This window comes from Lygodium microphyllum, chromosome 18 (genome assembly GCF_053477565.2).
Source record: "Lygodium microphyllum isolate KBCC chromosome 18, Lygodium_microphyllum_v1.1.10, whole genome shotgun sequence".
Classification (NCBI taxonomy): domain Eukaryota; kingdom Viridiplantae; phylum Streptophyta; class Polypodiopsida; order Schizaeales; family Lygodiaceae; genus Lygodium; species Lygodium microphyllum.
In genome coordinates this window covers 72,326,999-72,345,476 of record NC_141152.1, presented here as the reverse complement: position 1 = coordinate 72,345,476, position 18,478 = coordinate 72,326,999, and the positions used below count along the sequence as shown (strand labels likewise).

The window sequence follows — 18,478 nt, the reverse complement described above, 5'->3', positions numbered from 1 at the left end:
GGTCACCCAAGTATATGAGAGTCGGATCATGTTGAGCTTGGCATCTCAACATTTTATTCCTTCATTGCATTAGCACACTTCCTTAGGATACACTGAGGATCATGAGGTTACCTATCAATGGGCCCTAGAGCGAGGTTCGGATCTCTTCTCTTCAACATGATCATCAAGAGATATGAAGGGGTACGGGGTGAGTGTAGGCCTTTATTATTCACAGAGAGGGAACAATAGAGGTGTGTTTTTGTGTTATGGCCTCATATGAGCCTATTTGGCATAATGGGTAAGAGGGAAGCGTAGCAAGGGGACACCCGAAATAGTTACTTCTGCCAGTCACCATGCATGACTATGAACACTGCCATCAAAGGGCATGTAAAACACACATTCAATAACAAGATACAGAAAATCTGTGTGCATACTCAAAAAGTATAAGCATAGACTTGAGCCTCGTGCAATAAAGCCTGTTCAATGAACATCGTAGGCCGAAAAATTGAACTTAACAGACTGACAGAAACTACAGTCACTTCAAGAAACTTTGTTGTAAAATCATAAGAACGAAGGTACAGAAGGTACAACCAACACCAAACTTTCTTCCTGGAAATGTACATTTATTCCTTGGTCTTCCTTTCATTTGAGCAACTACCTCTCAGGAGTGGACAAAGAAACACCTACTGTAAATCTTGTAGTAATCCTACACATTCCTCAAAATTGTATAACGGGTCTGCTATACAGATTGTTCTTGATCTGAACCCCCAAAGAAAGGCTTTGATTAGGATGCCAAAATTTTGTCTTGCCTCACCTCTTAAATAAACTGCTCACGATGGTATTATACCATGGAGGTTGATACTCCCAACTTTTTTCATATTAAACAGGTTAGTTTCAAGACTTGAGTACGCTGCAACTTTATACCTTCGCTTCTGCATTCATATCACCCCATCTTACATTGTACTTTGCTGCCAGATAATGTGCTCCAATCGGCCCACGGCTTCCATATGGATAAAGCTCAGGGGCCACTTTCCTGGTTTCCAATTCTTTCAACAATGGGGTAAATAGAGCCCATGCAGCATCAAGTTCATCACTTCGTATGAACAATCGGCGTTCACCCTCTATAGCATCTAGCAGTAACCGTTCATATGCATCTGGAATCTCTCGCGAGTACCTAAGATGGTATCAAACCACCACATCAGTAAAATGTGAGGATTCCAGTTGGAGATGAGCATTGAAGATATGTACCTGTCTGCATAGTGCAGATTCAGATTGCTACGATCCAGTCTCATGCCTAATCCAGGTATTTTGTTGTTTATTTTTAGGTAGATAGCTTCATCTGGCTGAACCCGTATCACAAGCTCGTTAGTGGCCTGGTCCAAGTCTGTTCCAAAGCTCCGTTTGTACAAGTTGCCTGGAACATGTCTGAACTGAACTCTGATCTCAGTCCTGGTGAAACAAGCAAAATACTTGAGCATGGTTATACCCAATCTTTGCAAAAGCAAGCACTCAGTCAGAATTAGAAAAGCCCTTTGGTGGATTAGACAATGATTCAGAAAGTAAAAAATCAATAAGCAGTGTATACCCTCTGTTGTGTAAAGCCTTTCCTGCCTTCATGAGGAAAGGCACCCCATCCCACCGGGCATTGTCAATGAATAAAGCTGCTGCAGCAAATGTAGGTGTAATACTGTTGGATGGCACAGTCTTATCATCAGTATAGCCTGGGTACTTAACCCCTCCTCTCACATGGCTTTTGTACTGCCCAATCACCACATCATCAAGTTGCAAGGGCCTCATTGAACGGAGAACTTTGACCTACAAATTGACAGTATCACTATTCAAAGGGTGTATTTTTATCTTATCACAAATATGACCAAGACAGTGTTTCATACCTCCTTTGAAATTTTGTGAGATCCGAAACTTAAAGCCCTCAATTAAATATATGTTGAAGACAGTGTTTCATACCTCCTTTGAAAATTGTGAGATCCAAACCTAAAAGCCCTCAGTTAAATATATGCTTACCTTCTCATTCCTGATGTCTTCGGCATCTAAGCTAACAGGGGGCTCCATGGCAAACAAGGCTAACATCTGCAATAAATGATTCTGCATGATATCACGTATAATACCGTAATTATCAAAATACCTGCAGGGATGATGATGGTTGTATTATCAGCTACACGCCAAATCTTGAAAACTAGAAGCAAAAACACGCAACTTACCCCCCACGTCCCTCTGTCCCAAAATCTTCAGAAAAAAGGAACTGAACATTTCTGATATACTGCCGAGACCATAGAGGCTCAAATACGAGATTGGAAAATCGTAGAACTGACAGGTTTTCTACCAGTTCCTTTCCCAGGTAGTGATCGATCCTGCAGGAAACTCTGACAGGTGAATACAACAGAAAATGTACCTGAAAAGAGGGCACTGAAGACTTCTCTGTAAGGTGCAAACCTGTAAATCTGATCTTCTGTCAAGAACTGCTTCAAGCCCCTGGTCAGCTCAGCAGATGACTCAGAATCCCTTCCAAACGGCTTCTCCACTATAACACGAGTCCAACCTTTAGCTGAAGAGGCTGAACGGCTAGCACACCTTGCAACATCAACAAATATGTTGGGGGGAATAGAGAGATAAAAGAGCCGGTTGGCAAGCCTCCCTCCCTGTGTACAGATTGCAAAAGAGTAAAGTAGCTTGCTGTCACAACTCCTTTCTATAAGCGATCGCATATAGAGCAACTTGATTCTTGCAATGACCCCATGCACCCAACATAAAAGGTGACCATGATATCAAGGACAAAGCAGAAGCGTAACTCAGCCCTCCATTCAGTCATTCTATTTCTGTTAAATTTATGAAACTAAAAAGGTCCCTAATTCAATTGAACTCGTTATCATGGCCTGCCAGAGTTTTATCCTAAGCAAAGGAATCAGTTTGATGTTGTAGAAAGTAAAAACAAAGGTTTTCTACAGTTTGATACACATTAAGATCCTATATATGAATATCTAGCACCCACAATAAGTATAATGTGTGCACAGAAAATGAGAGATCTGCAGTGTCTGATGTTAATAGAAGTTGGGTTGAACTTCCAAAAGTTTGCAGTTGCCACAAAAGTTGAGCTTCTAGATAGCTGCAGCATAATCAAACAAAAATCCTGCTGACCCAAAGAATTACAAGAACTAGAATAGTACCTCATGATTCTTTAAATTTGAATCTAAGGCCTTAAAATCTTCTTCAGAACTATACTGTCCGCCCTGGTAAAAGCATCGCTTCAGGAATTTCTCAATTTTATCATCACAGTTTTCTCTGCAACCATTATAGAGACTAACTTCGTAAGAATATCAGTTTACAGGCAGTTGCAAAGCTTCCAGAATAGCTCTAGGATAGAAGCAAAATAATAAGCAATAACCAACAAATCAAGCATCGGAAACCTTTGATTAGATTCTAGTGGTAGTGACAACGCACATTAAGATGATGCAAAAGACAATAAGGAAAATGGCAGGATCAATTCTTTTATTTTGCAACACAGCAATTCAATGGACTCAACTGTTCATGGGGACTCCAGAGGCTATACCTCATGAGAACAATTTCAGACTTGTTATTTATCATTTCCGTGCTCTAGTTTGACACACTAGTATGGTAGTTTCGGTGTCGCTATGGACTGAAAAAGATAAAGATCAAATTTGACTTGTCACTAATATCAATTTTGACTTATCACTATCAAGACATGCCAGACATTTTTTGTAAATTGGAACTTCTAGCTCCCAATTGATGGCAACACATGCCAGACATTTTTTATAAATCGGAACTTGTAGCTCCCAATATATTTACTTGTAAGTTTTCATCATGTGGACAACTTGAGTTTCTTAGATTTCAAAAGTTTTCCAAACCACATTCACCTAAGGAAACCAATCAAATAAACTCGCACCATTGCAAAGGCAAGTGCTATCCTTCATGCAGAACTGCTTTAAGATTTATTACACATCACGAAAGAAAGATACTTGATTTGTTTAGAATGCATATCTTCAACTGTAAGGGATAAGGGGCTGGCACCCTCAAGATTGAGGACCAAGGTGGGCTATACCCTCCATAAGAACTGCTAATGTAACACTGCAAGTGCACTTAGCAACAGATAAACAATAGATTATGTACTTGAATGCTGAATTTTGGTTACATTGGTGGTCCACATGAGGGAGCTTGCAAGGGAAGAGCTGGGGACTGGGATCAAGCAACCTTCATTCCATTATACAAATGATACAATGGGTGAGAAAGGTATAAATAATGATGGTTCCAACAACTTCTCAAAGGGAGTTAACAAATCCCAAGCCTTTTGACAGGTTGACTTGTTTAATGACTTAATGCAAAGAGAGTGTGTCACGAGGATGTGAAATTTTGAGGCTTTGCTTAGTATTTGATTAAGTTGTTGATGAAATGTGCAAATGTGAGGTAAACATGTGATGTGCAAGTAGTTATTTCACAATGACAGACCAAGGACCTTGAGGACTCAATGGGTGTCAAAGGCAAAAGTTATAATAAGTTATCCTTAACAAGTACTAGATGGTACTTGGTGACAAATATTCGCGTAAATCACTTTATTAGCCATAAGTCTCATTGGTGACTCCAGGAACTAGGCATTAATGAATTAATTAGTGCTAGTTCAAGGACTAATAAATGCTCAGGAATTCTTGGATAACAAACTGGCCTAGCCAATATAATTGTTGGTTGGTCTAGTCAATTTTCTAAGCAAGAATTAACAATCAAATTAATTTTCAGAATTAACATTCAAAGAATTAATTTAATTGGGTAGAAATTTGCTTTTAAAATGCAATTAGAAGGCTGCCACTTGGAAAAACTTCCCATGCAAGTGAAGAAAAGGCTATATGACGCTAGCCTTGGAGCCTCATTCCAACATTGTGGAGGTTGGGAGAGGAAGAGAGAGAGCCACTCTGCTGCAATTTTCCAACCATTGGTAATCAGCTCAACCATTGGAGGCCACCAAAGCGCTGTCCCCCAACCAATCAACAAGCCATTGGAGGAAGGTGACAACCTGTGTAGACTAGCTACAAGCAAGTGACAACAAGTTTGGGGCCCACAAGGGCAGTGATTGCATGTGGGACTGTTGTTGATGATGGGCTGCAATCCATTGACTACCATTCAATGTAGGGCAACATTAAATTTCAGCCAATTTTGGCAATGGAGCTCTGAAATTTCTCTATCTTCAGCTTTCTCTCAGCCAATTTACAACTTCCCTCAAGATATCTTAATCAAATTCAGTTCCAACAAGGTGCAATTAAAGAATTTCTGCTGCTACACCCTAATTAATAGTAAAAATTAGGGTTTACCAACCACTCTGGAAAGAGTGCTCAAAATTCAAGGCCTAGTACTTGAAATTTAGCAAGCTGAAATTCGAGGATTTCAAAGAATTTCAAGAGGCTATCCAAGCAACATCAAGTTTGGGGCAAACTTTGTCATCTACAGACCTTACTGAAGGCCAATCCCCAAGCAAACCAAGGGGAAAATTGGTTTGAAGGCTTGCTAGTCATTCTTGATAACAAGAAGCAATTGGAGAGCGAAGGAGATTCAAGGAATCTCTATGTATTCCATCCAATTTGCAATAAAACATAAAGAAATACTACAGAGGGATGCCAGTTTTTGGGGTCAAGAGTGTGTCCATTGTCCAAGATTAAGTGGTAATATTTATATTTTCAATTTATGTGAATTTTATACTTGTAATTAATGCTTAATCAGGTTATTTACCACCCTCTCCAAGAAAGAAAGACTAGTTTCATAGTCCCTTTGCCAAGATACCATCAACTCCCTTGAATTGGTGGACCCAAGGCACCTAATTGAAAGTCAAAAGCATTGCTTAGTGCTGAAATAGAAATCAGCTGAGTATTACAACAAGAATGTCTTCAGATAGTAAGATGAGATCAAGTAGTGATGATGCCTCTCGATCTAAAAATTCACATAATGAAGGGGGAATGCAATGCCTGATCTTGGACAAGGCACTCACCATCCGCAACAAGCTGAGAATAAGGGAATTGGACAAGAAGTGGGTACTTCTAGGTCTCTTAAAGCTGATGACCAGCAAGATGTGAGAGTGCAGCGGTGTGGAAGCATATGACTAATACTGAGAGATAGAGTGAACATGGAGAGAGAGAGAGAGAGAGGGAGATAAGAATGCAGATCTGCAATATGAAGAATGCTGAATAAGAAATACAGATATGTGCGCGGGTGCAGTCCGAATGTCATCATATCTCCACCTCGATGATGTCACCCTGCTGTACACCTTGAAGTCTGCAGCAATCAGCATGATCTCTACCCTGAACTGATCCTGAAAGCTGCAATCAGAATATATCTGATAGTGTGCTGGAAATCTGGGCCAACCAAAATAGCAATCAGCCTGCCAAATCTGGCCAACCTGTGCCAGATCTGGCCAACTGGAGAAAAACTGCCGTCAAACTCTGACAAACTGCTCTCGAATGCATGGACACAGAGGATGACCAGATGACCATATCTCTAAAACCCCCTCTCAAATCATGGGCACGGTGTGAGGCTAAGGGATCTAGAATGTTGGTGAAGTAAAGCCTAAGGAAGCGCCTTCGTGAACAAACCTGCAAGATTGTCCTCTGTCTTACACTAAACCACATCGATAGTCTCATCTAGAAGCTTCTCCCGAATGAAATGGTATTGTATCTCAATGTGCTTCATCCTAGCATGAAACACGAGGTTCTGAGCCAAGGCAATGCAACTTTCATTGTCGGAATGAAGGGTAGTAGGACCAATTGACTGGCATCCAAGTTCCTCCAATAACCTTCGAAGCCACACTGTCTCGCATGTGGTGAAAGACGCTGCTCGATACTTCACCTTAGTCAAATAAGGCAATCGTGGGTTGCTTCTTACTGCTCCATGAAACAACACCTACACCAAAGATAAAGCGATAACCTGTCGTGGACCTTTTGTGGTCCACGTCTCTTGCTCAATCTAAATCGCTCCAACCTGTACGCACAAGATCGGAACCATCTGTGCTTATTGGATACAAGATCCCTAGATCGATGGTCCCTCCTCAAGAACTGCAAAATCCTCAAAGCAACTTGCCAATGTACCTCTTTAGGTTCAGTGATGAACCTAGCCAACAAACCTACAACATAACACAAATCAAGACAAGTGTTAAAAAGCCAAATCGGGGACCCAATAAGCTGCCTGTAATGGGTAGCATCCGCCAAAGGTGAGTCAACATGGGTTGTGGCCTTCCAGTTCGAATCCATAGGAGTCAATAGGGACTTGCATTCATCCATCTTAAACATAGTCAAGAGCTCTTGCACATACCATTGCTGGGAGATGAAGATCCCTAGCGGAGTTTGATAGATCTCATGCCCTAAAAGAAATGGAGAAGTCCAATGTCCATCATCTCGGACTCCTCGTGAAGTGCTGCCTTGGTTGCCTTGACCATCTATACATGATCACCTGTCAAAATCAAATCATCCAGCATCGTCATAGTCTTTGAGAAACAAAATGCCTTGCATCCTATCCTTCCATAGATCAACGCCATTGCCATCAAACCTCTTGATTGCAAGGAGGGATTTAGTATCATTGCTACTAGAAGCATTAGTGGCCATTTGTCAACAAAGTGCCAAGTACCAATGTTGTAATTTATGATAGCAAATAACAAGCTGGATACTCAGCTAATTTCGGCCCAAAATTTCAAAAAATAAGAGCAAGATTTAGTGTCATTTATTACAAACAGTGCCAAAATACAAGTACAGCAATAGAGGAAATGACTTTCAGCAATATAACTCAAATTTCAGCATACATGATATACATACATCACTACCAAGTGACTCCCACTTCAGCAATGTCACCAAAAATTACATCTCCAACAATCCCAGATCTGCAAATAATCTCTAAGACTATTGTACCATGAATATTCAGCAATACATCAACTCAATAGGAGCTACCTAACATGTATACTGCATACACATTTGCCCAAATCAATGCAAGGAGAGAAGGATCAAAGCTTGCACACTCTAGAGCTATGGCGGGAGAGCAAGAGCAAGAAAGAGAGAGACAAGAAATGGATACTCCAACAGTCACAATGTGTGACCAGGCCTTCCCTTATTCAAACTGTCACTAAAAGAATAAAGAATAAAGTGACGGTGGCGGACGCCCACCACCTGTAGTGTGCAGTGGCGGTGACTGTCAGTGTAGTAATACACGGGCGGCTAGGCGGAGGCGCCTTTACCCCCAACAACCTCCCACTTAAAGGCGAATTTGCCCTAGTGAGGAGTGAAAAAAAAAAAAAAAACAATACAACATGTACACATGTACAGCAAGATGAGAAAAGACGTCATCTCATCCCACGCCCATCAATCTCCTGAGGAAGGCAAAGCGCTCTGTAGAGAGGCTTTTTGTGAGCAGATCTACAGGATTCTGGTCAGTCAAGATCTTGACAAGATCAACAGACTTCCTCAGCGACCCCACGTATGAAGTGATACCTCACCTCAATGTGTTTCGTCTTCGCATGGAAGACCGGATTCTTGGCTAACTGAATAGCACTCATAGAATCCGAATGCAGTGTAGGGATAGCATCAATACCAAGGTCAACAACTAAACGGGACCCAACCAAATGGCCTCCTTGTAAGCCTCAGTGGCTGCAATATACTCGGTCTCTGTAGTAGAAAGGGCCGTGCATTTCTACACCCTAGACATCCAAGAAACAGCACCTCCAGCATAGGTGAATACATAGCCGGAAGTGGACTTCCTACTATCTGCATGTCCTGCATAATCAGAGTCAGTGTACCCCACGACTCTTGTATCCTGGCTGCCATAACATATGCACATATCTGCAGTGCCCTTTAGGTACCTCATGATACCCTTCACGGCATCCCAATGCTTCTTGCCAGGTGTAGCCATATAGCATACCACAACACCAACTGCAAAGGCAATATCTGGATGAGTGGTGATCATGGAATACATAAGACTGCCTACTGCGGATGCATAGGAAATCTTGGCCATCTCGGCCCTCTGCTAATTTGTCTGCGGACAATCAGCCTGTGATACCTTCACATAAGAAGGCAATGGACAGCCAATAGGTTTTACGTTCTGCATGCGGAAGCGCTCAAGGACTTTATGTATGTACTCCCTCTGTGACAAGTAGAGAAGTCCCCGATGCCTGTCGCATCTAATGCGCATACCAAGTATGTGAGCGGCATGTCCCAGATCTTTCATCTCAAAGCTCTTCTTGAGCTGAGCCTTAAGAGCATCTAACTCATCATGATGCTTTCCCTGCTATCAACACATCATTCACATAGAGTACCAAAATCAATAAAGAACCATCACGGACTTTCTTCGTATAAAGACACGGATCCATAGTACTCCTGCTGTAACCATATGACTACATAAAGGCATCAAACTTATAATACCACTCCCTAGGTGTCTGCTTCAAGCCATAAAGACTTTTCTTCAATTTGCACACTAGGTGCTTCCTGCCAGATTCTGCAAAGCCCTTAGGCTGCTCCATATAAATCTCATCATGCAAGTCCCCATGTAAGAAAGCCGTCTTGGCATCCATCCGGTATAAATCCAAGTCAAGCTAAGCAACCAAAGCCAAGACTAAGCGCAGGGTGGTCATCTTAACCACAGGAGAAAAAACCTCATCAAAGTCCACACCATGCTCCTACTTAAAACCCTTTGCTACCACTCTAGCCTTGTATGCCGGCTTGGGGTATCCAGGGGTACTTTTCAGCTTATACACCCACTTGCATGGCAAAGCCTTCTTGCCCTCGGGCAAGGAAACCAAATCCCAAGTTTCATTTTTATGCAAAAAGTCTATCTCAAACTGCATAGCCCTCTCCCAAGAGTGACTGTTACCCCTGCGCATAGCCTCATCATAGGTGAAAGGCTCTCTTGCATCTGTAACCAAGACATAATGCATGGACGGCTAAAATCTATCAGGTGAAAGTTTGTCTCTAGTAGACCGTCTCACGGCAGGCTCGACTGCCTACCCAGCTGCCTGTCCAACACCCTGACCATGAGCATCTGCTACAGCTATGAGATATCCAACTGGCTGTGAGGGAGCTCTCAGCTCCTAAAATATGACCCAGCGGATCTCAATAACTCTCTCAAGCTGCCGATGCATCTTGTCTTCATGGAAGACTACATCATGACTGCGGATAACTTTCCGCGCTTGCGGATCCCAGAGACGGTAACCCATCTCGCCTGCATCCCCATAACCAAGGAAAATGCATTTAACACTCTTAGAATCCAGCTTACTTCTCTTATCCCTGGGCACATGGCAAAATGTCTCATATCCAAAGACATGGAGATACGCATAAGAGGGAGGTTTTCCAGTCCATACCTGCTTTGCAACCTAGAAATCCAAACCACTAAAAGGTGATCTGTTTATGACATGCACAGTTGTACTAATTGCCTCAGCTCGAAAGCTCTGTGGTAAACCTGCATGACTAAGCATACTGCATACATGCTCCTGGATGGTTCTATTCATCCGCTCAGCCAAAACATTCTGGGGGGGGGATAGGGGGCGGTCAACTGACGCTTAATACCCCTCTCATCACATAACCGCTCAAAAACACGTGAGACATGCTCACCCCCGTTATCTGTTATTAGGTATTTTATCCTATACCCAGACTGGTTCTCAACCAATGCAAGCCATCTCTGAAACACAGCCAAGACATCGGATTTCAACTTAATGGGATAAGCCCAAACTTTCTGTAAAAAATCATCTATAAACGTAACAAAATACTTTGCACCTCCCATAGACTGATAAGGCATGGACCCACAAACATCCGAATGTACCAATGCCAAGGGCTCACTCATGCGTGGCCTACCACACTTCTTATGCGTAGTTCTAGTTCACCTGCCATAAAGACAATGCTTACATGAATCAAAACATGCATAATTAAGGGGCGGTAAGTACTACAAACCAGAAAGATTTTCATTTCCTTCAAAGACATATGACCCAAACGGGCATGTCAAAGAGATACATGTGGGATAGAACCCACAGACAAAACATAATCAAGGGAAGAAGCGGATACAATTGAGGAATAGAGGCTGCCAACCTTGGCACCTCTCGCAATCACAAGTCTGCCACGAGTGATCTTCCATGCAAAGTCTCCAAAAGATACATGATAACCTACGTCATCAAACTGTCCAACTGACAGGAGACTGCGTGTCAAAGCAGGTACATGACGTACATCCTGCATAACAAAATTGCTGCCAGAAGGAAACTGCAGCCTAACAGCACCAATGCCCACAATATCAAGAGAGCTGTCATCACCCAAGCGCATAGAGCCTGAAACAGTACGATATAAATAAAACCGCTCTCGACAAGGTATCATATGAAAGGGCGCACTTGAGTCCAAAAGCCAACACTGTGCATACATAGAGTGTATCTCTGTCATCTGCGAAGCACTAAAAGAAGCTGCAAGGATATAATCATCATCATCAACATCCTCAAGCTGCATAACATTGATCTCTTCAATTTTAACACTAGACTTTACAGGCACTATACTACGATCAGAAGACTTATCTTACACTTTGTCTTTCCCCTTATCTTTGCGCCTTTCATTGCGCAGTTCATGGCATTGTGGCCTAATATGGCTCTTTTTCCCACAATGGTGACAAGTAACATCTGCATTTCTGCCACGGGATTTGCTACGTGAATTCCCACGAGACTTGGACCGAGATTTCTGAGAATCCTGTCCACTACCACTGCCATGCTTTCCATATCCATCATTCCTGCCTCTAACTATCATAGCATGCGACACACGAGAGGCATCCAAATTCTTACGGTTAACCTCTTCCTGCAAAAGAGCACTCTTAACATCAGATAATTTCAAGGTAGTAGTAGAGGCACATAATGCAGTGCGAAATACATTCCATGACTCATTAAGAGTACCAAGCAAGAAAAGAGGAGTGACATCCTCTGCAAAAGTGATGACTTGCGAAGTCAAGTTTTTGAGTATAGCATGGAACTGACTCAAGTAATCAGACATGGTCACATTCTCCTTCATACGCAAATCCATAAGCTGCTTTAGCCAATACATCTGACTCGTTGGACTTTTCTTGTCATACAGATCCTTGATTTTATCCCACAACTGCCATGCACTTTGTTCTTCCTCAAATACATTGTAATGAACCTATTCTGTGAGAGATAATACAATAGTGGACTTGCATAACTCATCAAGCTCAAACCATTCCTCATCTGACATAGTTGCAGGCGGCTGCCCGCTGAACCTCGATGGTTTGATCTGCGATTTCTGCACCAATATCTGCCAAATCTGGCTCTTCCAATAAGAGTAATTCGTACCATCAAGCTTAGTGATGTTGAAAATAGCATGATCAGTGACGAACTTGCCATAATGCAGGTTGAAAAACTGCAGACAGTTCAAAACTGCTTGCTGTTTACTGCAGAAAATGACCAAAAAATCACCAAAATCGAGAGAAAATGGCGAGTAAAGTGTAACCAAAGCTGCTACCCACCAAGTACTAGTGGAAGTACATCATTTCAGAATATTTCAACATGAAAAATCCATGTCAGTCCGGAGTTATATGCTTGCTGTAATAAATGACAGCAGGGTACTATGAGAGTCAATTGCTGACCAAATCATTGCACCAAGTCAATAAATGACAGCCAACACATGACCAGTCATAAACGGGCGTAAATCAGCACCAAACAGTCATCAAGACCCTGAGCAAACACCCAAACATATCACCAAAGCATCAGTCAGTGAGTAGACATACCCCCTAGACAATAGGGCAAAGTATACATAACACTGGCAAGACCTGACACCAGTAGGTGTATGCTCACAAGAGTGCAAAGCCCAAGCTCAGGTCAAAAGCAACTCCAAGATATTAGTGCATGAACCATGCAACATTTAAGTGTAAGAGATCCCAAAGTCTCAAGTATCTGCAAACTGCTCAAAATAGCATAAACCTCCTACTCAATGTCGGTCAAGCATACAAGATACTCCCACTAGCTCAAAAGGCGGATAAACAAGCTCAACAGCTCAAGCAAACCAAGTTAAAGTACCAAAGACAGGTAACCAAGACAATGCCTCAATAGCATCCAAGGTCGTAATGGAAAAAAAGCCAAGTCGTAACAAAAAAATCCAAGTCAATGTCCAACTACTGAAGGGAATACTCAAATGAATGTCGAGACGAGCTCAAACAACTGCCATCCACAGCCAAAGCATAAATTATTCACCAAGACATCATAACCCGTACTGGGTAGCCTAGGCATAAACCATGTTATAGATGAAATGCCAGCTATAAAGAAGTGACAGTCAAACCCAAATCGAGCCCTAATCTCAGCTCAAAAGCATTCCGGAGCATAAACAAGACATGTGGCATAGTCCAAATACATCATGACATCATACCGAGTAGCCGGAAGCACCCCGTGACTAATAGGCATAACCCAACCGTAGCATAAATAGCTTCAGCCCTAAAGTTTCCAGCAGCATATAACCTCTATAAACTGAGCAAGTCAGTGCTCAATCCAAGTTCAAATCCATAGGCATACATTCCCATATGTATAGGCACCAACCGGGCATAATCGGGCATCAAATGCCAAGACCTGTAAGCATAAAATTGAAGTAACACGTGGCTGCTCTGGTTTAGACAGATCTAGGATTGTTCAAAACAGTCAATAACTGAGCTAAATCAGCTCCAAATGCGTCTCACATAAAAGGCATAACATCCACAAGTGATCCGGTATCAATACACATCAGTAGAAGCATCACATAAGCCATAAACATATAAATACATGCTGTCTCAGACCTGAAATCTGTTGCAGAATATTCTGTCATCAGAATTTAGCAAATCCGACATCACTATCGCGTCCGGAGCGTGCCAAAACCCCAACTTAGACTCTTACCTTGCCTGAATCAGGTTCTAAATGCCCGAGATATGACAAAAAGAGTTTTTTTTTTGCCAGATTTTGAAACAGGCGCAAAAAAAACGTAAGCTAGCTGAGGGGGTCTGTTGTCCCACGTGTCAACAATGGGGCCCAAAGGGGGCACAAATGGGAGCCAAAGAAGGTCTATACCAAGCCTCAGCAAGCCTTGATAGGTTGGAAGCAAGATCTAGGTGAAGGAAGCTCCAAGATAAAACCATATAGAAATACAATCCCTGAAACAGGTGTGCAGAATTCTCTTTTACATAAGTATGTGCACTTACCACAAAACAAAGCCCTGCCAAGGAAAGGATGTGCACTGACTCTCTTTTAGGCTAAAACCAACTCCCTGCCCAGTGGAAATTGGAATAAATAGTCAAATCAGGTCTATGACTACTGAACTAAACAAAGCTGCTGGTTAATAAGCATGCTTGGGGGAATACCCAGTGATGAAATACCATGCTGGCTGGATCCCATGCCAATCAAATCTCTTTGCTAAGAAAAAGGGACTTTTGGATGGGAATGAGCAGCCAGCCTAGCAACACCTTCACAATTGATGACTTAGAGCCCTATGTGTGCCTATCCAATAGCAGGAACTCCATGATCAACATCGGAAGCCCTTAACTAAGTTTTCCTTGTAATTTCTTATTGCTTTCTGAACAAGGAATACTCTTTCAAGAAAAGCATCTCAACTTTGCATACGATTAGAAGCTAAGCAGAGATTACGTTTCAACTACGGATCAACAGAACAATTACTTAGATATATACGAATTGCTAACGTCTACAATAGGATTTTATCACTGAAATTATTTGTTTAGTGTGCCGCACTACAGAGATTCTCCTTCAAAAACACACATATTTAACCTTGAATTAGACATGTCACAAGCACCCTTCAAGGCTCAAACACCTTTCTTGTTGTGAGGATGCCATCTTTGAGGCTCAGACATCTTTCTTGTAAATTTCTCCTTTTGGAGATACATTGCATATGAATGGCATCAGACCATAAAATTGTGATTACTCGTGATACACTTCTTATCATGTGAGCAATTCCTTAGTTTTGCCAAGAAACTTTCTTGTCCTGCTTCTTTACTGTCATCCTTGCTCTGCTGTCAGGCTTAACAAAACATCACGCCAACTCCAAAAGTACTTTCAGCATGCCATTAAGTTAAAAGCAGCCATATTGTAGAGGCCAAAAGTTGAATCAACTCACTTAATTTTTCTTCACGATGTAATCACAGGCAATCAATTTGAGGTGCCACAGAAAACTGACAATAGCCACAAATCGCAGACTCAATGTACCACGTGGACTCAATTCAAGGAAATGTCATTCGAAAAAAGACTTTATCACAGCCAAACAGACAAAAGTGTCATCATTTCGTTACTCCTGAGAAACAAGGGCAATTGATTCTCCACAAGGTAACAGTCAAACATACTCTAAAAGAATCAACTAACTAACAAGGGTAATTGATTCTCCACAAGTAACAGTCAAACAAACTCTGAAAGAATCAACTAACTAATGAACTCCTAATATCGTGAACTAAACACAAACAAGGGTAATTGATTCTCCACAAGGTAACAGTCAAACAAACGCTAAAAGAATCAACTAACTAATGAACTCCTAATAACGTTAACTAAACATATTTCAAGCATGGAAGTATACAACGAATTCACCTTTGATCAATCCTGCAGGTCAATGTGCCACTAATCATCTCGCGAAGTTTTTCATCTGTCATTTTACTTCGGGCAAACCCAAATATAGTGAAATGCTGAAAAGGAGAGCCAAACAGAATAATCAGATGTGTTGAAACTGCAAAAACAATAAGATACTGCAGGTACTACAAGTTAGAAATCAACCTTGGGAAGGCAGCCCTCATAGAACAAAGCAAACAATGCAGGGAATATCTTTTTCTTGGCAAGGTCACCAGAAGCCCCCACAACAGTGATGCTTACTGTCGCTTCACCATCAGACTGAATATTAAAAGTTCCATCTATAGCTTCTTCAGTTGGTGATAATGGACCATTCATCTCTTTTGTTGCAACACCTAAATCAGAACAGACTCAAATCATTGCACAGAAAGAAAACTGCAGCATCTAGAAAATTTCATGAGTAGCAAAGGTCTACTGACTGAAAATGCTACACCATGAAACTTGCACAAGTGCAAACTCACAAACATACCATCATGTGAAATAACAGGAGGAGCAGCAATTGTACACTGAATTGACTTCCTCTGCCACTGCAAAACTGGAGTGGACGTCTGTTGCCACCGGTTATTTGTGAAAAATCTGCTAGAAGGGTGGTTCAATGCTGATTTTACAAATTTTGATTTACACTGGATGGAATAAGGGAGGCTGAAGCCAGAAACTGTCCCAATACAACTCTGGGTGGCCTCCATTGTATTAGGCCAAAAAATCCTTCAGAAAAAAGTGATAAGCTTTAAACAACAGCAAGCTGGAGAACCTGTATTTGCATCTCCTGCATAAGAAGAGATGCGTTGTCAGTTACTTGAGTACATGTTGAATCAAATGCCAAAAAAAGGGTGCAAATCAATAGACAGATCATGTTTTTAAGGCACAGGAAAACAACAAAGTGCATCAGAATGGCAGGATTGATAGTTCTGAATGGAAGAACTGTAAATCATCTGCTGATGCGAAGTGCAATATAAAGTGAAAAATTCGTAAAACGCAAAGAAACAATTGAAAATAGAAGAATTCCCCATATAGATTCATCTTCTTCGCAGATTCATTTATTCTATTTTACGCCAAAGAAAACTGCAGGTAGAAGGACCTAATTGTCAATATCCCAAGCTTTGATCCGAGTCTCCAAGAATGAACTGGTTGTTTACGAGACCTAGACCGATAAATTGGTTGTTTGCAGCAACGAAGAGAACAGATTGATCTCTTCGTAGTTTCTGTCCTCGGCCCAGAGAAAACAGGGAAGAGCTTCGGGGTCGAGAATGTATAGAGTTGAGGAGAGGAGAAAGAGAGCACGGGGATGCGGGGGTTCGAGAGGCACCCACAAAAGAAAAAAGAAAGGTTTAACGATTTTTTGTACTAGTAGTTGGCTCTTGAGGTGCGCCAAAGATAAAAGGAGCAGCGCCCACAAAGACAGAGAGCGAGAGAGATCTACAGTCATAAGGCGACGCAGAGAGCACCCAAGAATATAGGAAAACTCTCCCCTCTCAGATGAATTCGATGAGATGATCGTCACTACGAAATGACACACAAAGGGCAACCCCAAAAAAATAGAATTAACGATTGTTGAAATTAAGAACAGGACATCTCATAATTGCCTTTTTTTATTAATCCAGAAGATGCTCGCTCTCTCTCTCTCAGAACGCATGAATTAGCAAACAAACTCTCCTTTAAGACACACACACTCACGCGTGCGTGAATCTCTCTCTCTCTCTCTCTCTCTCCACATCCAATAAACTACAGTAATGTACATTTCTCAAAATTATTCAAACAAATGTTTGCGCTCTCTTTCTCTCTCTCTCTCTCTCTCTCTCTCTCTCTCTCTCTCTCTCTCTCGCAGAATGTAATTTCATCTCTCACCTTCATCAATGTCGACTGCATTTTGTCTTTGCTCCGCATGCAATACCTTCCTTCTGTGGTTGCTCTCTCCTCCGTCTCTGTCTGTGCATGAGAAGCAACAGAGAGATGAGAGAGACAGAGACACACACAGACAAGAGGATGGAGGACCGCAAATGCAAATTCCTCGTGTATCTAAGTACCTCGCTCTGTGATAAATCTTTGCAGGATACATTAAAATAAAATGCATATCTATACATAACTACATGCATTTTATTACGTTACGTTAAGTACTTGAAGATATGTACATATTTCCAAATATTCAGTTTACAATCACATTCACATGGACGTGTCAAAAAGCCATGCCAACGTGGACTTTTGGCCCATGGGGGTGTATCATTCCAAGGGTGTGCCCACGCACAGATTTGCATACTCATAGCAAACTCACAATAAAGTAGCGCTAACAACAAGACACTAACACATGATCATACATGGCATACTCACTGCCACATAGCCATTTCATTCTCGCTGCTACAAACCCATGCTCATAAATCATGGAAGATGGCCCCCCTTTGTCATAACAACGTGACGGATAAATTAGTTTGCAGATGACTAACAAACTCAATTGTTAGGACAGTATATTTTGAGCTCCTATTGAAGGAGTTTTAACACTTTCATGCCCTAACCTGCAATGGACCCCAAGATGAAACTTATTATTTGCTCTTTTTTCACAAGAACCGGAGAGATGGAGGGAGGTTGATAGATGTCAAAAAATTGACCCCATTAACCTAGACAACCTGGAGAGAATCAATACCAATACATTTTGGAAAAGTACAACCAAAACATACTCTTCTTATTCTATTTTAGAGCGCCCCCTCCTTCAATTTTGGAGTTCTTTTCCAATTTTTCGATTCACTTGAGACTAAACATTGAATTTTTGTGAACAATTCCAACAATATTCAACTATTAGGAGTATTTCTCTTTTGCCATTTTATTACAACTAAATGACTTGGATTGAAGTCCAATCTCCCCATAGCCTATAAACTTTTAGAAACATTGGACCTTCCT

General features: G+C 41.6%; 1 protein-coding gene across 2 annotated transcripts; it reads right to left on the bottom strand.

Moving 5' to 3' along the window:
• Positions 1 to 469: 469 nt before the first annotated feature.
• LOC148021018 (glucose-6-phosphate 1-dehydrogenase 1, chloroplastic-like) lies at positions 470 to 17,623 on the bottom strand. Of its 2 annotated transcripts, none has more exons than XM_087698856.1 (11): positions 17,435 to 17,623; positions 16,059 to 16,355; positions 15,737 to 15,924; positions 15,554 to 15,648; positions 3,162 to 3,276; positions 2,431 to 2,636; positions 2,199 to 2,348; positions 2,002 to 2,122; positions 1,565 to 1,794; positions 1,228 to 1,428; positions 470 to 1,153 (listed from the first exon to the last, which is right to left on the bottom strand). In XM_087698856.1, exons 2-11 carry the CDS (start codon positions 16,273 to 16,275, stop codon positions 898 to 900), a joined length of 1,779 nt encoding a protein of 592 aa, XP_087554982.1. In that variant the 5' UTR covers positions 16,276 to 16,355; positions 17,435 to 17,623; the 3' UTR covers positions 470 to 897. The 2 variants fall into 2 exon arrangements, with proteins under 2 accessions (XP_087554982.1, XP_087554981.1); XM_087698855.1 differs by lacking the exon at positions 17,435 to 17,623 and adding an exon at positions 16,668 to 17,102.
• Between the last annotated feature and the right edge of the window lie 855 nt (positions 17,624 to 18,478).